At 40.0% G+C, this 26,321-nt stretch overlaps 1 protein-coding gene across 1 annotated transcript in view; it reads left to right on the top strand.

The window, feature by feature from the left end:
- Positions 1-26,321, top strand: part of FBLN5 (fibulin 5) — an 84,310-nt gene that overhangs the window by 44,843 nt on the left and 13,146 nt on the right. The window contains exons 5-8 of the mRNA XM_044435963.1: positions 12,840-12,962; positions 18,104-18,220; positions 21,626-21,745; positions 26,186-26,305. Of these exons, the coding sequence (XP_044291898.1) occupies positions 12,840-12,962; positions 18,104-18,220; positions 21,626-21,745; positions 26,186-26,305 (480 nt within the window). The remainder of the gene's footprint in view (positions 1-12,839; positions 12,963-18,103; positions 18,221-21,625; positions 21,746-26,185; positions 26,306-26,321) is intronic.

The following is a 26,321-nucleotide window of genomic DNA, read 5'->3' as shown; positions in this document are numbered from 1 at the left end:
GATGTCAGAGCTGTTGCTGTTTTACCAAACCTCCTCTTGTGCCCTGCTCCCAACCCCAGCCTACTGAAGCCACTCCTCCTGGATCCCAAACAGTACTGCAAGTTTAGCACACACCGATGAATATACTGGGGAAAACATATTGTAAAATGCATATAGAAAATATAGTTGGTCTGAAGAAATCTGGGCTATAATGGCAAACAATAGCACAAGACAGTTTGGGGTGAATGTCATATGACTTGCCAGTGAATCAGGCATTACAATGTCAGTAAAAATCCCTAGCATACATCAGCTGTCAGTCACTAGTCAAATAATAGCAGTTCCCATCATAAAAAGTTGTTTTTTGTGTATAATTCTCTTTCATGTGTTTCCTTTGCATGTATTGGTATTCATTTTCTTCCATTCTCTTCTTCCTTTGGTCTCTTTCTAAGGTCCCTCCTATATTAATAGCAAGTGACCTCTTCCCCCCTGCTGTTCTAAGGCTCTCCCTTCATGTGCCTCTCATTCTGTAAGCAGATGGGTAGCTGCAAGTTAGGTATCCTATACACAGATAGTAAGCCCATTATCTGGGTGTGGGTCCATATGTACCCAGAATGAGACTTACCATTCTCAAAGGCTTGAGGGAAGCCTCAAGGTTTGCAGTAGTACAATATATCTCTGAGGAGAAAATTAAAGTGAAGGACCCCTAAACAACCAGTGAGGATTGGTCATTGTTAGTTCCCAAATTATGCACTGAATTTTTGGGAGCCAAAAGGAGCGAAAGGTGACAAGAATGGAAAAGAAGATGCTGAAAGAAGCCATAGCTGCCTGCAGTTCCCATTGCAACGTTTTGTTTCAGATTCCGCTTGTCATGGTTATTCTTCACATAGGCAGTTTATTTTAATATATCAACAAACTTTCAGTCACTTTTGTTTATACATGTCATTTCCATGCCTTACTGCTTCCAAGGACAGTGGCCATGGGTAATCATAAATCTTGTTTTTTTCCAACTTTCCTTGTCTTGGCATTCTCCAACCTTCAGGAAATGAATGGATCTTACAGTAAAAGACTGAAGACTGATGTAACATTTTGAAAACAGTGGAAACAGTATGAAAAGGTGCTCAACTACATTCAGTATTTTGTTGGCCTTCCAAAAAGCTTGGAACAAAAGCTTTAATGACTCAGTTCAAATGTACCATCAAGGAGTTCACGGTTTAGTGGGAATGTGAACTGAGCACCATTTGGAGAAATCCACTAGCTGGCTTTCTTTCTTTCTTTACTAATGATTTCTCCAAACTTCCTAGAGAACGATAGCAACACGTATGGAACAAGCCATTCTGGATCAAAGGATGGTCTATCTAATGCAGCACTCAACATCTGCAGTGGCTTCCTTTACAAATAGGGTATAATGACAACAATCTTCCCATGATTAGGCCTTGATCCTTCATGAATTATTCCTTTCTTAAAGGTGCAGTTCTTTTATGCTTGCCCTCACTTGTTTAATCTCTAATGCTCAGTGAATAGATAATCTTACTATAAATCCTATAAAATACTATAAGCCAGTGTGGTGTGGTGATTAGAGTATGAAACTGGGATTTGGGAGATCTGGGTTCTAATCCCCACATGGCCATGAAGCTCACTGGGTGAGTTTGAGCTGTGCACTCTCAACTTAATCTATGTCACAGGGTTGTTCTGGGAAAAATGGGGAGGAGAGTTGCCTTGGGTTCCTTGCAGGAAAAAGGTGGGATATAAATATAAATACATGCAACCATGGAACAGATTCTTTATTTTAAAAGATAGCTCTTAATGCTTTGCCTTTGTTCAGAGCTTATTAGTATACAAGATTCTCACAGGATTTTCTCCCAAGCTCATCTATAGTGTTGTTTTCCTTAATTTCACCCCCATGAGCCATGTTTTCCTTCACTAATGAGGAAAATGTCATACACTTTTAAAGTTTCTGCTTGTTGCTTCTCTCTCTGCCTTTTCCATTTTTCCGGACTTGTAGTTGATAGCCACCATATGTCTCTCCAGGCAGCTTGTCCCACCAAGCCCCACATCCTGGAAAATCTATCAAGAAGTCCTTGAGTTTGTTTTCTTCAGTGTAGCACATTCTTCCATTGTATTCATGTCCACTTCTAGCATCATTACCTTCCTCCTCTCCATTTTATCCTCACAGCGACCCTGTTAGGTAGGTTTAGCTGAGAGCTGGTGACCTAAAATTACCCCTTGATGTCATGGCTGAACAGGAACTGAATCTTCCAAGGCCCAGTTCAACCCTCTTTATTCATTGTTCAACACTGGCTCCCTCTTTTCATCATGATTATCGTGTGCTTCTTCCCTGCAAAATACTTGCTTGATTTTGGACATCTGTGTGTCGCTTATTGGATTACAAGGGAAGGAGCTGAAGAACCACCAGGATATTTTGTATTGTGACAGTGCTGTCTCCTCCGTTTCCTTCCCTTTAAAACTCCATGCTTACCCTTGGCAGATGGAAGAACTACATGCGAATTTGGGGTCTGTTTCTTTTTCCCCTCACCCAGTACTGTAGAAGCCCAGATTCTTTGGTTTCCTCCACCCTACAGGGTTGCGTGGAGAAAAAGGGGGTTGCACATATGAATCAGCATAAGCCAATTTTATGAAAAGTTCTTTCTCCTTTTGTCCTGTTGTTGCTGCTGCTGATGTTAGTGGTCACCTTACCCTGACCTCCACAGATGTGATGCTAACTGTATAGAAGCTGGCCCAGTGGGTAAGATCTAGGAATTTGTATGAATTAGCTCATTCTACGAAAGGAACATATATGAGGCAGTGCTGTACATTAAAAGTAATGACAATGTAAATATGATTTGATGTTTTCTGAAATACACCAGGATTGTTTAGGCACAATTTGCTATTGGGTTTGTTATTCTTTGTGTCACTGTGCATTACACATGTGGGTTCTGTGCACATGTGTGGAACTGTTTTGGGATGATTTCAAAGCTGATTAATTAGTATTTGGTGGGAGACCAACCCATAGACATAGCTGGCATGGAGGCAGAGCTCCCGCCAAGACTTCAGTTCTTATTTGACTGCCATCGTGAGTGCATCAGGAAGTTGCTTCTCCATTTACCTCGCAAAGTTGTTCATCTGTTGAGCCCCACCTTCATACCAGGCATGTCTATGGGCCAGCCTCCTGTTGAATAATAATTAGTCCGCTTTGGAATTTTCCTGAAGCAGCTCCACACGTGCATTCAGAGACCACGTGTGTGAATGCACAGATGACCACTCAAAGAATGACAGTTACAGGTAAGGAAACCTACCTTTTTTCCTTTAAATGAGAATGGAATGAAGTGCTGTATTCAAGGTTGCTCTAGCTGACATTAATTTTCTTGTTGCATTGCCCATGTGTGCATTTTAAATTTAAATAGTTTTAATCTCATTTTATTATTTTTTAATTAATGTATTGCTCATCACCTTAAGAATTCCAAGGACCCATGCATTTAGTACTGAAATAAAATACACTGAGGCTGGCTGGGGTTAACAGGAGCTGTAGACTAAAATGAACTGAAAGGTACCAGAAGATGATTTAGGAGGATTTTGTTGGAGTGAATGGTCTTGATGCAGTACAGCCCTTATGGCTTTAGAGTTAATCATCCTCTCATGAAGATAAACATTTATGCTGACTGTCAAACCTTTGCCAGCAGTGTGTGCCTTTATTTTCACATTAGTAGCACTGTATAATACAAAGTAAATATCAGTAAGACATAATCAGCCTAATACACTGCAAAAAGGCAGCCTTGTGAGATACCATAGTTCAGGTAGATGCATGCTTTGCATACAGCAGGGCTGAGGTTTTTTACTTTGTGACATCTGATGTTTAAAGGGTCTCAGATGGTGTAAAGGCTGGAAAAGACCTCAGCCAGACACTGCAAAGAGCTGTGTTTGTTGGTGCAGGTCAGAGGTCTCCAGCCTTTTTGGACCTATGGCACATTCTGGAATTTGAGAAACTACTGTGGCTCTCATGGAGGATGTAACTAGTCTCACAATAGCTGCTGTGGGGCATGATTAATTTAAAAGAGGCTGAGGGAGGAATTAGTGAGGCTAGATCCTGGGAAGGAAGGGGAATAGCAAGGCAAAGGGGGAGAGGGGAAAGGGAAGAGGATTGGAGTGAGGAAAAACAGCAAGATAAAGGGAGATGTGGGAGACAGTGCAAGGTGAGGCGCTAGAAAGTGAAAAATGACATTTAGGAATGGCTAATAAAGATACATAGTGAGGAAAGGTGCCTGGGTGGAGAGAAGTAGCAAACTACGGTGGGGGGGGGGGGGGGCTAAGGGGAAAGTTCTGCAAGGAAGGGAGATTGCATGGGCCTGAAAGCATCTCTTTCCTTTTCTTCCACAGAAGAAAAAAATCTTCCACAGAACAGCTGATCAGTGGAAGATTCAAGAACAGGAAGGAAAACCTGCTGCCCAAATGTGTTTTAAGTTTAAAAAATAGTTTTTGAAGAGGGCAGGGTGTGGACAGCTTCCTGGATGCCACATTTGACATCCTTGAGGAAGGTAGTTATAAGACAGATGGATCAGCATAGAGCAGCTTTCTAAATTGATCATTGGTTGGAGTTGGGTGACTGCTGCATTTTGTAATTGATGAAATGTTTCATCAAAAAGAGAATGAAAGATACAGATTTATGCAATATTTTCAGATGGTTATTTATATGTATAGTTGTACACTAAGAAATTACTCGTGTTTCCCATAGTGGAAAAGACATTGACCAGGTGACCTGCATACTTCTTTCTGTTAATGGGTAATTACAAGGCCCTGCTTTATTGCAAATGGATCTTTGTGCCTAGTTCTGCATGATGCTTTCAACTCATGACTTTACTAAGGCTTCTGCTTCCCAGTTCTTTGTGGGATTAAGTTTGGCTTCTGTGTGTGTGCGCGCGCGTGCGCACATGCGTGCGCATGTTGTGGAGGTTTACTGTTGCTGCCTTTCCATGCATTTACTGGTTGGTAAAGCAGAATTGCACTAATACATCAGGCTTTCATGCTGTCATTGTAAAAACTACCAGACTTTCTTGATAAATGTAAATTTAAAAGGTTATAATATTTGCAAAGAGCAAGAAGCCTTGGCGGATGCTGGCATCACATAGAACACTGCAAACTACCATGAAGTAAAAATCACAAGTGTACAGTAAATGACTTGTGTAGAAGGCACTGAATTTTAAAACCCCTTTTAGCCTGGAGAGTCTTTCCAAATACAGTATGCCTTCATACAGAAGATTGTTCTCTGTAAAGTAGGAATGTCCATCCCAGTCATATCCTTGGAAGGCACACACTTTTCCTTCACATATTATGATGTTTAACATTGCAAACTCTGGTTTACACTCAGAAAGTAGACATAAAGTATGAATTAGCTCAGAAAATTTTCTTACTTGAAAGAAATGAAAAGGAGAGAATATATGCTAATATATTAGAGGTGGTTGATGGGGGAGGAGACAGATTCTCAAAAGAACACAATGATTTAAATTTGGTCATATACCTTCCAAGATAAGGTAAGCATGTCATGACCAGAGCCGGCTGGAGCTGGGGGGTCAGACTAGATGCCCAGGTGGCTCCTTCTAACTCACTGTGTTTCCATGTTTCTGTATTCTTCAGGAATACTTAGTTAGATGCACAAACACCATGTTGAATGCCAAGCTTGGTGACCAAATGAACTTGTCTCCCGACACATACAAGTGCTTATTGTATGACTGACACATTATTCTTATGAATAATATGCCTGGTGGAAAAACAACAACCTAAAATTAACAAGGTTGAATATTCTTTCTTTAAAATATTGCTGCATATGTGTAGGATGGTGATATTTCCAAAATTATTTGGTGCTAGTAATAGGTAAGAAAGTTCTTGTAAACCTTTCACTATGCAACAATAGTGTCCGATGTAATAGATTTTTCTCGAGTGAAATCGCATAGTTCCTTTGAGTTGTTCTTTTCTCTCAAGATAAATTTGTGTGATAAGAAAGAGTGCCTCACAATACTACATTCCTAAAGTACAGACCAAAGCCAAATGAAAACTACTGCTGTGTTGGATCATTGTTATTTTTCCAGGCAGAGCCAGCTAGATTGGGAACCATCCAACACCAACTCTTTCAACACCTGTTTAAAGGCAAATTGAAATGTTCAAAATCACTGCTCTGTTTCGTATACATAAATATAAATAGCATGTGCTTATCTTTTCCATTGTGACGTTGCGTGCTAAAATGATACACAGTACAAGAAGCTTTCTTCACTTAGAAGTTTAGGGTGCAAACACTGAATGTATACCCATTAGCTTAAAGGAAATAATTCTGAAGGGAAATGAGATCATAGCTGGGCTCACACAACATACTCAGCCAGTGTCCTCCCCCAACTCCTCAGGGTGGCTTCTTAGTGTCTACAAAATCACCCCAACCAGAGGTTTGGTAGCCAGTTTGGGATCCAAACCCAGACAACACAACACACTGTGGTGATGCCCTGAAGCCCACGGAGCCATTTGTCCAGAGTGTAGAAAGGTCTGCTGCCATGGCAAGTGACTCTGGGTGAGTTCCTTTGATAGCTGGGTCCAAGTGACACTTGGTGTGGCTGTGAGAGGCTCCCTCAGCTAACACCACCAGCTGAAAACTCTGGAGGAGATCAAGCAGTATGGTTGTCTTCTCCTCAACCTGCTGCCAGGGTTGCCCCGCAACCACAGTTGTCGGCAGAAGGAGGATGGGTTCAGTCCCCTTCAGGTAGTAGAGCCAGTCAGGGCTTGAAAAAGGCAAGGCATGGCACCACCACCAGTGCCTGCCATGCTGACCCTCTCAAGTCTAAAAGCGATGGGACGGCATACAAAACTCTAAGTAAATAAATAATAAATAAAATAAAGAAGCCTGTTTTGAGCTTACAGAGGTGATACACACCTCTGGTGCACAAACGTGGCAAGCAGTCGAAGGGCCCCAGGTCCTCCGCCCCTCCATTGCTTCTGTGCAGTAGTGGTGGGGAGTGAGAGAACCTTGTGGCTCTCACACTGTCTCCTGGGATACTGAGCAGGAGAACTGAGGGTGGAGGGGAAGGGGAGGTGGCTCTTGAGCTGTGATGCACCTTTTATCAGACACATTATGAGTTGGAGGGTAACACACCACTGTGTGCAATGTGGCTTGTTGTGTCATACAAACTGGCTCAATTATTTTAGTATACGTGAAAGACTGATGATATGAAGGAGCATGCAATTGACCCCTGCAAAAAAATAATCCAGTTGAGACTAGACAGAGTTTCTAGAAGAAATCTTCCCAGCAGTAAGAGTGGCTGCCCAGTAATGCAGGTTTTCAAAGAAAGACTTCCATCTTTGAGGATTTTTTTCCCTGTAAGGAGGTGATTCAATGTTCTTTGTATTCTGTGTTTTATCACTCCTTGTTCCTGATCAGCGTTTTACTTCTAGGATTCTTTACACAAAAGTCCTGGTAAAGCTTACATCCTTCTATAAGCCATCATTAGGAAACTTATTTGTATGAAGGTTATATATAGACAGTGTTGAAATTAGGTCACTAGTTCTTTGAGCGCAGTGTTAGCATGCCAGGATGTCAAGCACCCTGGTCAGGAATTCATGGTGTGCTAGTTCTCCCTCTCCCCATAGACCATTTGTTAATCCTTTTATAATGATGATTATACAATGATAATAATTATTAGCATTTATAAATGATACTTAAGGTGAAAAGCAGCACAGAATTTTTAAGCACAATTCCATAGCAAAAGGACTTTGAAGCAAACCCACAGTTTGCCAAAAACTAAGCAGTTTATTCCCATATTTATATAATATACTGTACAACCAAGTGAAGAATTTTAATAGCGCAAATGATGTTTGCACAATGCTCTCTGGTCCCTTTGCTCTTGCTTGTAACTTTCCAAGGAATAAAAAGATGCCAAAGAATGTCCTTGGAGCACTTATATGTATTTTTTCCTTGCATATTTAAGTCTAATATAGCCAGTAAGGCTAAAATGTTATCTATGTTTTACTGAAATAGTTGTGTCTGTTCTTTTCCTGTTACATGTTTTATTTCACCTTCCATCATAGAATAGTAGAGTTGGAAGGGGCCTATAAGGCCATTGGGTGCAACCTCCTGATTAATTCAGGACTCCAAGTTAAAGCATCCTTGACTGATGGGTATCCTGCTGCATCTTGAATGTCTCCACTCTCTAGGTAATTGGTTTCATTGCCATACTGCTCTAACAGAAAGAAAGTTTTTTATCATGTTCAACCAGAATTTGATTTCCCGTAACTTCAACCCGTTATTCCATGTCCCACAGTCTGGGATGATTGAGAAGAGTTCCTGACCCTTCTCTGCGTGATAGCCTTTCAAGTATTTGAAAAGTGCTATCACATCTCCTGTCAGACTTCTCTAGGCAAAACAAGGTCAGTTCTTTCAGTCTCTCGTAAGGCTGAGTTTCAGTCCCCTGATCATCCTTGTTGCCAGATAATTTCCAGTTTATCTGCATCTTTCTTAAACTGCAATGCCCAGAACTGGACACAGTACTCCAGATGAAACCTTCCAGCACTAAGTAGAGGAGAACTAGTACTTTGTATGATTTGGAAGTGATACTTCTGTGAATGCAGCCCCAAATAGGATTTGCCTTATTTTGCAGCTGTACCATATTGTTGACTTATATTCAGTTTGTGATCTACAACAATTCCAAAATCCTTGTGAACTAAAACAATTCCAAAATCCTTCTTGCTTGTAATATTGTTGGGCCAAGTATCCCCCATCTTGTAACTATGCATTTAGCCTTTTTGTCCTAGGTGCAGAACTTTGCATTTGTCCCTAATTCATTACGTTGCTTTCAGCTGATCACTCTAGCTTCTCAAGATCACTTTGAATTTTGTTTCTGTCTTCTGAAGTATTACCCATCCCATCAAATTTCGTGTCAATTGCGAATTTGAGTAGAATTTCCTGCACCTCCTCATCCAAATTATACAAATGTTGAAGAACACTGGGCCCAGGACTGAACTGTGTGGTAACCCACTCATTACCTCTCACCAGTTTGAGAAGCTTGCATTGATGAACACTTTTTGAGTCCAGTTCTGTAGCTAGCTATGAATCCACCTGATAGTTATCCCATACATCCCACTTTTAGCTAATTTGCTAATCAGGATATCACTGGGCACTTTGTCAAAAGCTTTGCTGAAGTTAAGAGATATGTCCACAGCATTCTCACAGTCTATTATAGAAGTAACCTGATTAAAAAATGAAATCAGATTAGTCTGGCAGGATTTGTTCTTAACTTTATAAGCTTTATAATTTTCTCAAGGATTAATGTCAGACAGACTGGTCTATAGTTCCCAGGTTCCTCCTTTTTTTCTCCTTTTGGGAGAAGACAAATTAGTAGTTCAGGACTTCTGCCTTTTCTTTGTCATCATTTTGCCATCTTCACCATGTAGCTGAATAACCATTTCTTTCCTCTGTTTTTAGTAGGCACATATCTGTTGGATTTTTTCATTAACTCTAGCTCATTCTCAGCATTAGTCTTTCTGAGGCCGTCCCTGGAATTTCATGCCCCTTACCTGTACTTTTGCTTTGTAGCCTAGCCTACTTTCCACTTCTTATACATGTCCTTTTTGACTTTCAGGTTGTCTCTAGACTTTTTGTGAAGTTACATTGGGTTTTTCTTTTCTCTTCTACCTTTTCCTGGCTGGAATGGTTTGTAATTGCACATTCAGAAGTTCTCTTTTTTAAAATCCCCACTCATCTTAAACTTCTTTTTTCATTAGAGTCACTTGCCATGGGACCTTGCTTATCATTATTCTGGGTTTCTTAAAATTGACTTTCCTAATATACAAAGTACATGTTTGGTTATACTTTTGCCTCTCTAGAATCACAACTTCAGATATGACATGGATGCTTTCCCCCAGTGTTCCCATAATTGCCACTCTATCCACTAGGTCATCTCCGTTGGTTAGAATCAAATCAAGGATGACCTAGGAAGGTGTGAGGAATCCATTTGGAGGTGGGAATCTATTGGATTCCCTGGGCTTAGATTCCCAGACTCTGGTCCACTTTGCAGCAGCCCTGTGTCCATACACTGCATAAGCAACATCTTTCTTTTGTACCTGCTGCTGCTGCCAGCTGCTTCAAGCATGGAAGAAGGTAGGTTGCTGGGAATGGTGCCAGGTATGACTGCTCACAGTGCTCCTCTTCCACATCCTGCAGCTGCTCTTCGGGCAGCTGCACCTGACAGGAAATTGTGCAACCAGGGATCTACAGTGTTCATGGACTTCTTGGCTTGGCTCACTTTGCAGGACCAGGCCAAGCACAAGAGCAAGTCTGCAGATGCCAGAGGGGCAGATTCTGAAAGGAAGGAGCTAGAATGGGAGGAAGTTATCAGCAACACAAGTCAGAAATTTCTTGGAGGGGCAATATTTGGCAAAATATGTTGCCTAACAGATATTAGGAAAACTGATATCCACCATCATGCCTGCTTGAAACACTGGCAATTTGCCTTTCAATGGTTTCATCCCCATCTTCTCCTTGACTGGGTGGTTGGTATTAAATTCTGACCATCATGTTCCTTTTATTCTTTGATCCATTAATTTTAATCCAGATGTGCTGAGTGAGGCTACTAAACTCATCCCCCTGTATTTTTGTGCAGAGATCTGTATCTTTAACATATAACCTGGCTTCTCCTCCCCTTTCCGCTTCTTCTGTTCTTCTTGAACAAGATCCATGGCTGTATTCCAGTCATGGAAATCATCCCTCCACATTTTATTTAGCTTATCAAGTTGTATTTATCCTCCTGTATTAAGAGTTCAAGTGTGTGCTGTTCATTTCCTATACTGTGGACATAGTATTTAGACATCAAAAACCATGTGTTTTATAGCTGAACTTCCCACATTTTTTGGAAGACTATTATTAGGCACCATGAGAGCTGCTCTCCATTGTGGTGCATAAGTCTTTGTCCATTGTTACCTCCAAATTTATATTTTAAAATGCTTCTGATGAATTTCTTCATGCCATGGCCTGGCCTGGAAAAAACTCATTCTTACCAGTACTAGTAAGGTGCAGCACATCCCTAGCCAACAGTCCATTTTTCAGGAAGTATAGCCATGGTTTCAGGAACTAAATCTCTTGTTTTGGTACCGGCCTTGAAGCCAGGAAGTCAAGTGTTTTCTTCATGGTTTCTGTGACTCACATGTATGTATTACGTACCTGCATGCAAGTCATTCAGAGTTTCACTTGCAAAGGCCTGTTTGAGAGGTGGGGGCTTTCTCTTTTGTGATTTCTATTTTGTGGAATGAAACTTCCTTGGTGGTATAATCAGTTCCTACTCACTATGCTTTCAGAACAGATGTCAACATATCTCTTAAATTCAATATTTCTAATGGCGTAAGGCTTTGCTCTATCCCACCATGGGGGCACTGTTGGTTTTTCAACTTAGATTTTGAGGAAAAAGTGGCTGGGTGGGAAGGTTTAAACACTAACACTAAACAAAATGTTGAGGGCCAGCATGCATGCTATGTATTTAACAGAGCACGTAGTTCAGCCAACACAAGAGCAATTTAGAGCAGAAAGTTTTACATGACAAAAGTCATGTCAACCTTATTGCAATCCTAATCTTGATCAGGGATTTTACAGCTGCCTTTGGTTTTAAGGATATTGTAGCATAGGGATATGTGAAGAATCCTCTGGGAAGTGGGTGAAAATCTAATCAATTTTCTCAGTTCACCTCTATGGATCCCATTCCATCATCCTTGTAGTGGTGCCAACTTCATCTGATGAAAGTAAAACAGTTGACAATTAGTGTGAGGGAGGGAAATTAGCACAAAATTCAGATGTCTACCCTGCAAATTTTCATGAATTGTGTACATTTAAACAAATTACACACATTTGCTCAAACAAAGGCTCAAATTATGACTTGGTCCCAATCAGCACAAATCATGATTTGCTTGCTCCAGTGCTGCACAGTTCCTAGCTCTAAATTTGCACAATGTTTTGAGTGAATGCACAGAAGCAAGACCCCCACCCCCACCCCTACACACATACCTAATTTGGCCTGCCTTTAGTGGTTGGGTCAGAAATATATTGGAAGTCCAACTATCTCAAATGTTATGAGTTTTCCAGCTTCTTACATCCCTAATATAGGGAATCCCAAGCATGGGGTTCAAAGATGCATTTAGACTTCAATTGTTAAAGTATGATCTACTTCGACACTGTATATAAGACTTATCTATGGCTGCGGTATACTCGCTAAAGACTCAGACTTCAATCCCCTATGCACTTACTTGGCAGTAAGCCCCACCAAGTGCTGTGAGGATCATTTGTAAACATGTACAGGATTGTGTTGTCAGTCACATTTAACTCCAGGGGACTTTTAAGAAACATGCTTCATTAGCATCATGCTGGAAGTATGCTTAGGACTACAGCCCTCATGCTCTGGAGATCAGGCTAATGAAATGTCTGATTGGAGAAAGCATTTTTTATTACTGGAGACAAATTCCCATTTGGTAAGAATTCAGAAATGTTATTTACCAAGAAAGCAACCAGTAGATGTAATATGATATCAAAGAAACTGGAAACAGCCTCTGTCATTGAGTCAGCCCTATAAGAGACAGAGAGCATCTGTTGGGTGGACATGTTTCTCTTGAACTGCCAATGATTTTGATCCACTCAGTACCTTGGCATAGGGAGTACAATAGTGAATTATCTTCAGTGCCTCAGAGGCTGCGGTTAAAGCAGCTCCAAATGTATTCTGGCATTCCTCTTGATTCTTTTCTCAAATGCATCTTTTATATGCTTGATCAGAGGAATGAGACTGTACAGCTAAAACAAACACTGCTTTGTGTCTGAATATTCTTGTAATGCTTAATTATCCTCTGTATTGCAGATGTTGATGAATGTGCATCCGAGTCACATCAGTGCAACCCCACCCAAATCTGCATCAACACTGAAGGAGGATACACTTGCTCCTGTACTGAGGGATACTGGCTTTTAGAGGGCCAGTGTTTAGGTATGTTATATTGTATGGCAATGTGGAGGTGCTTTAAGGCTAAAATCCAGGCCCCACAGCCTGGTGGGGTGGGCAAATGAGCAGTTAAAAGGCAACAGTTGATCAGGAGATATTTTAATCCTTAAGGTAATTTTTAAAGGTATTATGGTATTAAATTTTAGCACTCCTGTCCCTACATGATTAGTTTAAGAACTCAGGACATTGTGAGGTTTTATGTGGGTTTTATGTGTCTGACTGTTGTGATTTTATCACAGTGTTTGTTAATTTTTGTTTCACTTGAATATTGTTATTACTGTTTACTTCTATTCTGTAACCCACTCAGAGAGCCATTTTGGTTATGGTACAGAATAAGAATCACATACATATGAACTTCTAAAGGAGTGTTCTGTTGAATCCAGGGTTAAAAATTATCCATCTAAACTATCAGGAGAAGTGCAGTTTTTGAAATTGTTGTTTGTTATCTTTACATGATGGTTTGTGGGGAAACTTCTGGCTGGTCCAATACTACTAAAGGAGATTAAATGGAAGAAAAAATGTATCTGAACAAAGAAGGATTCAGTTTATGGTCCGTCTTGATAATTGTCTAAGAACCATCATTCTCAGGTGTTTCTTCAATTTTTTCCCTTTCTTATATTCTACTGGCAGTTTATTATTCCTAAAGGTAGATCAACGCAATCTATTCTTACCCCAAGGTGCCCATTGTGACATAAATGAGGTTATTTGATTTCTCCTCATTACTAAGACTCAGTGAGAGCAGAAAACATTGCTCATATAACACAATAACCCACAGTGGCTTATAGTGTGCTGTGTGAACCTGGACTCCTTCCCCCAAGGGTGGTTATTTAGGGCTCATAGGCCATCCTGACAGGCTAATTCTTATTGGTGGGATTGTTTCACCCACAATGAGTCAGCATGTTGTTCAAACCTGGGCAACTGTCTCCATCATTGATGAAGGCAAGGAGTGAGGAAGCCACCTAGCAAAAGCTCTCACCATCTCCAATAGCATGCCCAAGAGTCAGTTGTCACTGACTTGCTCCCCGCTGTGTTGTGATCATGAGCTATCTTAGGCTTGCTGCAACATTTTCCCCTATAACATTTGTAAGCTGCCTTGAGTTCCTTGAAAGGAAAGAAGGTGGGATAGAAATAATAAATAAATACCACCGCCCCCCTCCAGGAATCATGTTCTCTGACTGGACAAACAGGTTTCATAATACCATTTTGACAGCCACATTTTCAGAGTTCCCAAGCCACATCTTGGTGGGGCTGGCCATGATTACAAATCTTTTTTATTTTTTTAATTTTTGTTTGGGTCTCTTCCTCATGGGATTCCTCTTTGAAGGTCCCTGTCTTTTTTATCCCTTCTGTTGAGTTCTTCTGTACATCCTTTCCACTTTCTATTTTATCCTGGTCAGATAGTATATTTCCCTACTGATCCTTCAGCATCTGGTCATCTGTTGGATGGGCCATGTGTTCATTGCAGACCACTCCATTGTGGGTTATTGCTAGGGTGGGCAGGGTGGCACGACCTGCAAATGTGCGCATCGCCTTCTCTCTGGTTTGGCCATCACATATTAGCAGCATTATCATAATAATTATCATTTATTAAATTTCTGAGTTGCCTTATTTAAAAAAGAGTCAAAACAACTTAGAAATTAAAGCAGCTAAAATACTTATCAATAATATACTTGGGCACATAAATAAAACATATTTGACTACTGTAAACAATTCAGTTGATATATTAGGTAGCCCATCATGACAGGAGGAAGCTGAGAATAGAGGTATCCTGGCTTTCCTTGCAGTTTCTTCAAAGCGAACTTTAGACAGACTCCTTCTAAATGATGTTGACCAGTTAAGTATAAATGAAGTAAATAACAAAAGAAAAATATAATACTAGAATACTATTCAACAGAGAAAATCAGTTTAATGACAAGCAGTTGATTCCAAATTGAATGAACAATTCACAACTTCAGGCAGATTCTCCTGTTTAAGGGTCAATCACTTGGAGTATCTGATGTGTCTTAGCTGGTCTGCCCTCTTTACCTGACTCCACACTCTGGAATTATTGTTGCATGCATCCACTGTGAACAGATGGTTTCCAAAAATTTGGCAGGTGTGTTACTGAAAAGCTAACACATGATAGTTCCCCTTTATGACGTTTATTAATGCAGAATCTACAGACCAGCAATACCAAATATGATGTGTATACCACAATGGTGTGTTCAGGGACATCAGTCCTAAAGTGTGTGCAGAATCTGTGATGAATAATGTAGGACAAGCTGAGTGTGTTGATATTTTTCCTGTCATATCATTGTTACATTTCTCAAAATACCTGTTTTTTAAAAAGAAAAGGGACTGCAACTAGCATAAACCACAAGGTCCAAACATTTAAAAAATCCCTTCTGAAATGTATGAACTCCCCTTTTTATAGCTCCCTCTGCTGAGTAACAAAATTCTACTGTACCTTCTGGTTTATCAAGCACATTCACTTGTACTCTTCTTTTTCTGGCTGGAAGAAGTAGGACTAGATGTATTCTAGGGCCTCCTTCAGAAGGCTACTTCTGCATGTTTGCTCTTCGCATGTTTCTTATCCTGTCAGTCAACACAGTAAATAGGCATAAAGTTCCAGAAGACCGTCTGCATTTAGTTGGACCAAAATGACAATACTATTTATTATTTATTTGTTTAATTCCATTTCAATGCTGCCCCATAACCGAAAGATTCTCTGAGTAGCTTTCAGTGCTAGAAATATATTCTACTAGAGATTATGTCATTCTGATTCCTTTGTTACTACAGCAATCTCTATTATTTGTATTCTTCTTGATAGTTTGTGAATCTTTTAATTGGTCGTGAATTATAGAATCCCCCCCGCCCCAGTATTTGAAAGATGACAGCTGTGGCACGCTTTAAGTGCCAATTAAAGACCCATCTCTTTACTTAGGCCTCCCCCAAATGAATATACTGCCCATTTTGTTTGCTAATTATGGTGTTGTGACTATTTGGCCTCAATGTTTTATATAATTTTTTTTTCATTTGTTACACTGTGTTTTAAAATCCCTGTAAGCTGTATACGTATGTACGTATCTGCATCTATATATATATTAGAAATCTGTAGATAGCTTTATGTGGAGTGGCCTGAGTGTTTTAATGCATGTAGCCATTGGAGGAGAATGTCTGATTCAGTTCCTTTCTGGACAGACCTGTGTGAGTGCAATGGCAGAATGGTATTTTGCAGTGATCATGCAGAAAACAACTGTAATCATAGAGAGGGATAATGTAATGTATGGTGGGGGCAGGTTTTAATGGGGTTGTCACAAAGTCAGAAATAGCAGTTTCGCAGGAGAGTCCTGAATACACATAATTCGTGTGCTTAGAGCCTGGAGTTCTCCCTGTGGTCAGGCATGGCTTCTTCCTTAATGCATTCTTGCTTCCCTGGCAATTTGCAAATGTCAGATCAATTCTACTGTGTCACCTGTAGGCAGCCTGCAGGCTGTGTGGTGCCTTCAACTGCTTGCTTGGCAGCTCATCTTCTCTTACTCTCTAACTGATCAGTTGGCAGCACTTGCTAGGGGACAAGCATAGATGGCTATTTCCCCACTAATAATATCTGGAGAAAAGAAGCTTTAACCACACACCCCAGTTACCCCACTGCACTCAATATCACTGCTAATGGAGTCTATGTTGATACATGAGCAGAATGGAAACTACCTCCAGATATGTATGTCGCTCAGTTGCAGCAGTGCAAAGAGCTTTGATTACTACCATGCCTGTGCAACTTTCTTGTTATTTTTTTTTTTCCAGCTGAGGCCAACTCACTGTCTCAATTTTCAGCTGATTTCTACTGCAACATAATTTTTGTGGACATGCTCACAGTGTGGTATTTTCTGCTCTGCTTCCTTTTAATATGAAACTGGAACTTTATGAGCTTATGTAACTTGAGTGACTGTGATATTACATGTGGATAATGAGCAGTACTATTTATATAATAAAACTTTCATATATTTATTAATGTTGATGATCTCCAACACCACTGAAAACAAAGCCAGCAGCTAAATTGTTGTCTTCTTTTTTACAATTCAAGGAGATTATGCTTAATATTTCCCTGCCGGGTTGCAATTTTTTGGGTCATCACCCCAACACTATATTTTTATGACCCATAGGTACATGTGTAGTGTTTACTGGAAGAATCACAGATAGGTATGACAATATTAAAGCTCACTACCCCAGGTAGCCACTACCTGAATCTTAACAAAACATGTAATTTGGTTGTAGGTGCCATGGGTAAATGCACTCTTTGTTCAGTAGATTTAGATTAGAATATAATAGTCAGTTGATACAATCAGATGTTTCATTTTTCATTGTAGCTTACACTGTAGGTGTCACAAATTCAAATTTATTTATTTATTTAAACAACTTATATGCCGCCCCATCTCATGAGCCTCGGGGCGGCTTACAAATATAGAGGAGTACTGGGTTCCAGCAACATGATAGCCTACAATCATTGTGTTTTCTGAATCCAACCAAGATAACAAGCCATGATGAACAACCCACAGTCCATAACCCAACAACAAACCATGCTTCTTTTCATGGTTATTTATGGTTAACAAATAATGTAACAAGTACAATAACAAGTAACAAGTTAATGTAACTGGGTTCAGATAGCATGATGGACAAGTTCAACAGCAGCCCACACTCAGCCTTTGAGAATGGATTATTATGTTGCCTGAAACTAGTCACTGCTTACTATAACTGAATCTACCTTTGGAATTTTACAGTGGTGCACAAAAAAAAATATGGTGTCCTTTTAAAGAATAGGTCAGCCAGCTTGACCTTATGGGATGATCTGAATTATGCAATCATGTGCAATGTATTGGTGTGAACTGGTCAAGGTTTGATGGACAAAGATTTATTTAAATGTATTTATTTAAAACATTTTTATGCCGCCTATTGTGCCACAGCACCTCTGGGCAGCTGTCTATTGGCCTAAAGAACATAGAATTTGATCATACTGTATTTATTTGAGATTTATTAGAAAATATTATTAGAAACAACACAGGGTTAACAGTTATATCAATGTGGTTATCGATTTTGCTGTATAATAGGTACAATTGTTAGCCTTACGTGTAATTCACATTTTCTTCTAGACATAGATGAATGTCGCTATGGCTACTGTCAGCAACTGTGTGCCAATGTACCTGGCTCTTACTCCTGTACGTGCAATCCAGGATTTGTTTTGAATGTTGACGGAAGAACATGCCAAGGTATTGTGTGTGTGAGAGTGAGAGAGAATATCAGTTTTTATTCCCAGATAAATAACACCTTTCAACATCCATGTAACATTAAGAATGTTAATAAATGCCTTTAGTTCTACCACTATTGCTGCCACAACGACATGCTGTGTTTTATGTGGTCTATACCTTACTTGTGCTGGTTTTTAAATAATCAAGATGTGCTATGAAGAAATTGTTTCTATATAAAAATTTGTGATCAGATGAATTCCTATTAATTCAGTTCAAAAGCATGCTAACAGTTATGAGCAATGAGGGATTATGAGTATGTGCAAAATCTTATTTGATCCATAGAAGAATTTCTCAAGAAAATAGTTTCCTTTGTAATGTGCCTTGGCGCTACCACCTAGGCAAATTCATAATATAAGAAAGTAATTACCAACTTTTACCACCAACAAATAAATCAAGGGGAAATATTTAAATGGAACACTGAAGTCCCTCCTCCACCCATGCCATTGGAAATTCTGCTCATATTATTTGCATGTTTTGATTTTATATACTGTCCTATTCCCAAAGGCTCTGAGTGGTTTGCAAGAGATTTAAACGAACAATAATTAAAATGTTGACTAAAAACAAGCATATTAAATAAAACTAATCTAATCTGGAAAGACTTGTTCGAAGAAATAGATCTTTAATTTCCTCTTGAAGGTAGCAGTCTGGGATATTCAACACATCTGTCCAGACAGTTTACAGGCAACCACTGAAAAAGTACTCTGGGTAGTTGTCATTAATCTTACAGAAGCAAATTTCAGAAGATTATGTATTGTTAAGCCGCCTAGGAAAGCCTTGGCAATTATAGGTAGCCTATAAATATATGTAAGGGATGCAGGTGGAGCAGTGGTTTAAACTGCTGTGCTGCTGGGCTGGTCGATCAAAAGGCCGCCGGTTCGAATCTGCACAACAGGACAAGTTCCCGTTGCTCCGTCCCAGCTCCTGCCAACCTTGCAGTTCGAAAGCATGCAAATGCAAGTAGATAAAAAGGTACCACTTCGGTGGGCAGGTAACAGTGTTCTGTGCACTTCGGTGTTTAGTCATGCCAGCCACATGACCATGGAGACTGTCTGCAGACAAACGCTGGCTCCCTCGGCTACGAAACGGAGATAAGCACCGCCTCCTAGAGTCAGGCATGACTGGACTTAACGTCAACGGGAAACCTTTACCTTTACCTTTTTATAAATATATGTAAATAAATAACTAAGATTACCCCAGAAGACCCTGGTGGGTGAGGTGGAATATATGGGCAAACCTGCTCCTGAAGGTATTTTGGACCCAAGCAATAAAGGGCTTTAAAGGTAATTAGTAATGTCTTGAACTGCATCCAGAAACATACTGGCAGCCAGTGCAGAGACTTTAATATTGGTGATGTATGGTCTCTCCATGATGTCCCAAAGATCATCCTGGATGCCATATTTTGTACTGGTTGGATTTTTTACAGTAGGCACAAGGGTAGCCCTGTGTGGCACACATTGCAGAAACCAGCAAAAAAGCACATTGTACATGTGGGCAGCTCCAGGTTGCCCGTAGCAAAATGTCTTCTGATGGGCCTTGTTCTACTTCGGTGAGCTTTGCCAAGCAGCTTCAGCTACTTAGGAGCCTGCTGCTACACTATATTGGAAGATTGTGGGAAATTAAAAATGTAGCACTAAACCATTCATTGCTGCTCACTGCTACAAGGATTTTTAAAAGATGGGTGCCAAGGTACATATCAGCCATGGCTCCTGTCAAAAATGAGGGAGTCCCAAGGTAGCTGAAAATATGCTGGAAATATTTGAAGTAATTTTGCACCCAGTATTTATTTATCTACTTGTGTGGTATGTTCACAAAATAGATGCAACCCCTAAGTACATTAATCTATATCTTGCTGCATACAGGCTATTTTGCTTTTGTGTTGTGATGCAATTCATTGTTTTGGTGCTTCGTTTGCAAAATTTTCAAAGTTTCTCATCCTGAAGATGAAAAAATATCCTAGCAGTATCCCCATTAAAAGTGACTTTAAGTCAAATCTACTTTGTTGCACTCACAGCCATACATTGCCCTTTCCCCCTCATGTCATCCTGCTGCTTTTGGCCAGGTTTTAAAGCAGTTGGAATCTTGAAATTAGTAGATAAACAAGGAAGCACCTGCAGGATACATTTGAGTTTTGTTTGCCATATTGGTCTGAACTCAAAAATGTGGAATCTTTCCAACCTATTATAGTGATAAATTGAACTTCTGTAGCAATGAAGCCTTCTAAGAGTCTGGGATAATCCTTTGTGTCCATTGAGGATTGTGACAGGTAAGTGGTGGTTTCTGGGGGAGTGGGGGTGTTAATGGCTTTCAAGTCAGAACAGTTAATTCTGGCCTGATAAATAGTGTATGGTTCCAAACAAGTAAGTTACAGGACATCTTCATTTTCCATGTATAACATTCCTGTGCTTTCCCACTAGTTCTTCATTTTTTTCCACAGAAGGTTCAACAAGGCAGAAAAGAAAAGGCCTTACAATGTTCTTTATCTGGCAGTACTGCAAGGAAGCCCTTCATCTGGAAGGCGACACTGGCAAGCTGGAGTAATTGCCACTTGCTCCAGTAAAGTAATGGCATAAAGAGAATGAGCAAGTGACTCAGATGACTTCTTTCCTCATCTTCTCTCTGAAGTGTGATTTGCACATACCCCATTCATTCATTTATTCATTAATTCATTCATGGGATATGTACAAATGTGAATTCTTTTGAAATAAGGTCTATGCAGTGTTACTTACGCATCCTGTACAATTACCACAAGCAGCCATTGGCCTTTTGGTAGTAAATCAAGTTTTTAGTTTTGTCTTACAGGGCCATAAAAAGCGTGTGCCAATACACTTAAAAAATCACTCTTTTACCCTAAGCCAGGGGTATTCAGCACTTGGCTGTGGATTGTGCACACCTACATTTTCCTGGAGCCCAGTTGATCAGCTGAGCTACAGGAAATGGCAATACAAAGGAGGATCTCAGAATGACCCAAGGAGGCTTTTTTTCAGCAGTAAACAATAAGAGTAATATAGGATGCGTTTTTATGTGTATTTAGCCTGGAAAAAGTCCTACAGCTCCAGAATGTCCCAGCCATTGATATTTTCTTTCTAAATGTACATAGGATCATGTCTTTAAAGACATTTAAACTTAAAATACAGTATTGGATAGTTAAAATGAAAATAACTTACTGATATAATCCCACCAAGGATTTTTTTGAGGCAGCAATGAATTCTAGTTATCTTCCTCCTTTTATAAAAAAAAAAACTTATTCATCTTCAGGTTCTAAAAACAAGTTGGAAACTGGTCGTAACTTTTAAAAAGGCTTTTTTGCTATTGTAAATAAAACTGCAAGCTTAAAAAATTAATAATCTAGTCATTGGTTTTCCATAGATGTGAATGAATGTACAACTCGCAATCCTTGCGTGCAAAACTGTGTCAACACTTTTGGTTCATTTCTGTGCCGTTGTGATCCTGGCTACGAATTGGAGGCTGATGGCATTAGTTGTACTGGTAAGCAGAATTTATGGTCAAGAATATCTTGACTTAAGTTCCACCAACTTATCTTGTTTTTCTTATTACCATCATATGGAAGGATACAATTAGAGGATTAATTGTTGTTCTTATGTGCTGTTCTTATATCGCTGACTTATGGTGACCCTATGAATGGCCTTCAAAGTGTCCTGTCCTTGACAGTCTTGCTCAGCTCTTGTAAATTCAAGATGGTGGCTTGCTTTATGGAATAGATCCATCTCATAGCTGTTTTTCCTCTTCTTCTGCCTCCTTTTTCTCCTTCCTTAGCATGACTGCCTTCTTCTGTGAGTTCTCCCTTCTCATGGTGTGCTCAAAGTACAACAGCTTTGGTGTTGTCATGCCCAATCCCACAACTGTAATAATTAGGAAATGGCATACCCCAGCTTTTAAACAAAAATTCAACTGAGGCAATATTGCTAGACAGTCACCTTAAAATTTGCTGCATAACTACTGTTTTATAATTACAAATGTGGAGTGTTATTCAAGATTGTGACAGCCACAGAAATACTTTTAGAAGATGCAGTGACTCTGACAAAGATAATCAGCTTAGACAGTCTTTGTGGCCTGTGGGTCCATTTGGAAATTTGAGAAACTGTCCTGCATACTGCCACAAAATGGTTGCTATGGGGGGTTGCTACTCCCTGTCTTTATCACCTGCCTCTTGCTTATAGATCCACACAGAGGGGCTGGTTGGCCGGAGCAGTTTCAGCAATTGCCACTCTTTCCAGGGGACTCTGTGGTAGTTGCATACCAGGACCATGGAAACCATGAATTTAGGTTCAGACAGCATGACAAGCCATCTTGGTACAGGGAAACTATAGAACAAATCACTGTTTCTTACCATGGTTTCTAAAGACGAAATTTATCATAGTGAAATACCATGACTGGGTTCAGACAGCATGACAGACCAGCAGTGGTAAAAAATCGCCATGACTTCTTCTGTTGTCTGTACCCAGCCACAGGAAATGAGAACTGCAGCTGCAGAAGGCCCAGACCTTGCTTTGAAGTGATCCCAGCTGCTGATTAAAAAAATGTGTTTATTAATAAAATGTAGGATGGGTGGGACATCTTGGCAAGTGCCAAAAAAGGCATCAGAGGTTGCACTGGTTCCCACAAATGCCATGTTGCCTACTTCTATGCAAGAAGTACACCATCAGGAACTAAAATACGATATTTGACAATGGAATCAAGTAAAAATTTTCTGTATATAGAAAAGAAATAATATATGCATATATCATATTTTATTTAATCTGGAAAAGTATATTTATTACAATCTTTTTGAAATATTTTAAGTATTTTTATTTGGATTGCCATGTATAGGGTTAGAATGTGAAACTAACACACATACACACCTACCTGTCTTTGGAAAGGGATATTCAAATAATATTGTTTAATACCATCCTGAGGTCCATTCTCTCTGGTTATGAGTTAATAATATATTTAAGACAATGTATGGATTTGCATGACTATTCAAACTTCATTTGAAGAAAGTCCCATTCATTTAAATAAAACATACTTCCAAACAATAAAGGTCAGCATTCTAGCCAGCATTCTGACTCAGTTCCCATTATCAGCAGAACTTTAGCATAAGTTACACCTCATTTGATTCCTGCAGTTGAACTAAAGCGGATTTTACAAATATTCTTGTCATGAACCAGCTGGCAATAGCCATAATCCCTAAAGTTAATGAATTCAAACAATAAAGGCTATATGACTATATCAGTAGCATTTTATGCTTGTTTCCGTTCTAGCACTTAACATATTTGGTTTAATTTGGAAATGATTTGTTAATTCTGTTTATGTTCAGGAAACATCCCCTGTGTCTAGTTGAACAAGAGAGTCCACTCAAGCTGTAGGAAAACTAAATAGCTGGAAAATGTTTTAGTCTTTCCCCACTGATTTATTATAAGCAGATGAAACAATATGGCCTGTATTAAAAAGAACATATGGTGTGTGTACACAGGGACAGGTGTTGGGAGCTAGGATCTCCCCTTCTCTCTTTCAAACAGCAGACAGTTCCTTGGCAAAAAAAAATCTTTATTTTCATTGTACACCCAGCATTGTATAACCAGCAAAGAATGAGTCTTTGAGCATACACAGAGTGGTTCATTGAACCCAAACTAGAAACTATTTCCCAGAACCCTCCTTTTGAGTAACCCTGGACCCAAACCCTCTGGGAGTGCTCCACTGGAGATGAGCAAGTCTCCTAGCTGTATGCAGGCCTTCTAGCTGGTCAGCTCTTCTCTCCCAGGGGGTTGAGGATCAGACCAGGCTGCTCTGGCTTCACTCCCATGCCCCCTCCCAGCACTTCCATATCCTGTTGGTTCCCAGAGTCTGCCTGAACACCTGGAAATGGTGGCCCTGAGATAAGCTCTTCCCCTGCCATCTCCATCTGCAGACTTCACATCCTGGGCCTCACCTTCCTCATCTGAAGAGTTGGTGCCACCCTGTGCCAAGAACAACTCCCAACATTCCCAACAACAGAGTAGGAACTCATAGGCTGTTTTTAAAAAGTTAGCAACACTGCAGACTCAGTATTTTAAAATGTGTATCTACATTCTGTGTTAGTCTTAACCTCCTCACAGTATCCCTTTTTCTGTGTTGTACCCACTTAACCATTAGTTTCTTAATTTGGTGCTAAATATTATATTACATTCTGTATTATATTAAAAATTTCTTTGCCCAGAATTTGACTTCATTTAGTATCTTCAGGAACTACATGGAGAAGAGATACAGGATATCAGTTGTCAGATGAGAATGCTGAGGTGCCAAACCCAAATTCCCACCTTGCTGTTACTGTTACGCTACAATTGCTAGTAGATATACCGAAACAACAACAAACCCCGCTAGCATTGCCCAGAGTCTTGCAATCCAAAAAGAAAAAACTGCTTCTTAATCCACTCTCGTTTGAATGCAATAGGAGAATAAGAAATTAATTAAATATTATTCTCTGTACTACAGCGCCTTTGCCGTATTATCCTCAAATGAATAAATATAAATTTATATAAAAGAGTTGGTTTGTGCTGGTGAAGGTTTTTTTTTCCTCTTGGTCAATGGAAAATAAACTTCTGCTAGTCAGGCTTAGTTCCAGGAGGCTGACAGAGAAAGAAGAAGGTGCTGACTGTCTTGGCTCTTCTGTCCTCCCATTGCTGTCAAAATATACCAGGGAGTAAAGTACTTTGGCTTTTCTTCCATCTGGCTCAGCACCAAATGACTGTGGTCTTGCAGGCCTCTTAGAATGTAAGGCACATGTACATCTTCTCTTAAAATATAGCAAATAAATTTAAATCTGGTTTCAATCAACTTTTTAGAAGATTGCTTAGTCATTCTGATATTGGGAAATTGTTTACTGGCTTAGTCCTGCACTGATTGATAGTGACTTTCCATTGATTTATGGTCATAATGACAGGATGTCCTGCTTTGGGTGGTTCAGGCTTAGCATTAGGGCAACTAAGGGGCAAATCCAATAGCAGGCAAGAATCAAAAACATAGTGTTACCAGTCAAGAAGGAACGTTCTGAAGAAAGGTCTGGGTGTGGCAGAAGTCAGAGCACAGGTAAGTGGTCTATTGTAAACATAGTACAAAGATCAGAGTCAAGAAGAGTCAAGAAGTCAGCAGCACAAAGTATCAGTCACCAAGCAAAGCCAGGAATATAAGGCATGGGAGTTTTTAGAAAAATGCTATATCAGTGGCTAGACTTGAATAGATTTATGTAGCCTGGACTCCCAGGGCAGTCTATCATAAGCCATTTAACAAAAGTCTGACTTGTGAAGAAGGCCTTGCTCATGAAGAGCCTTCCTTTGTAAATCGGCATCTCTCTTTACAGGGCCTCTTGGGACCACAACATTCTTAGGCTGTTGCACCACCTCTTGCAGGGTGTGACCTGTGGCTGTCTTCTCCCAGGGCCCAGGCTTCTCCTGGTTTTCTGGCATGGGCTCTTATCTGATGTTTGTAATCTCTCAGAGCTCTAGCTCCTCCTCTGAGAAGGACTCATCCAGGAGACCATCAGTATCCTTCTTCCAAGAGAGGGCACTTAAGGCAGTGGGTTCCAGAGCTGAGCACAAAAGGCCTGAGAAGTTCAGGTATGGAGATCTCTGTTGTCTGATAAGTAGGCAGGGTATAAGAGGAAGGACTTCCTTAATCTGCTACAACAGTTTTGGAAGTGGCATGTGATGGGGAGAGGTCACCATCTGTTCATGTAGGCTGATGTGAGGTTGTGATATGAGTAAGGGGGTGCTATACAGCCAGCTCCTGCTGAAAAGAGGAAACCTCCAAGATTCAGTCAGTAGCATCACACTGGCTTTGAAGAAAACAGTAAGTTGAGACATAAAGGTTGGACTCCTTGCCTGTATTGGCTAATAACAATCAGAGACTATCATGAATGATCTATGCTAATCCTTTATCTTTATAAATTTTCAGATATGGATGAATGCAGCTTCTCAGAATTTCTTTGCCAGCATGAATGTGTTAATCAGCCAGGCAGTTACTACTGCTTCTGCCCTGCTGGTTACGTTCTTCTTGATGATACTCGATGCCAAGGTAAGAGTATTTTACC

The sequence above is a fragment of the Varanus komodoensis genome, unplaced genomic scaffold (genome assembly GCF_004798865.1).
Source record: "Varanus komodoensis strain SLA01 unplaced genomic scaffold, ASM479886v1 scaffold3, whole genome shotgun sequence".
Taxonomy (NCBI): Eukaryota; Metazoa; Chordata; class Lepidosauria; order Squamata; family Varanidae; genus Varanus; species Varanus komodoensis.
The sequence above is the reverse complement of the archived record's forward strand: the minus strand, read 5'-3'. Positions and strand labels throughout refer to the sequence as shown.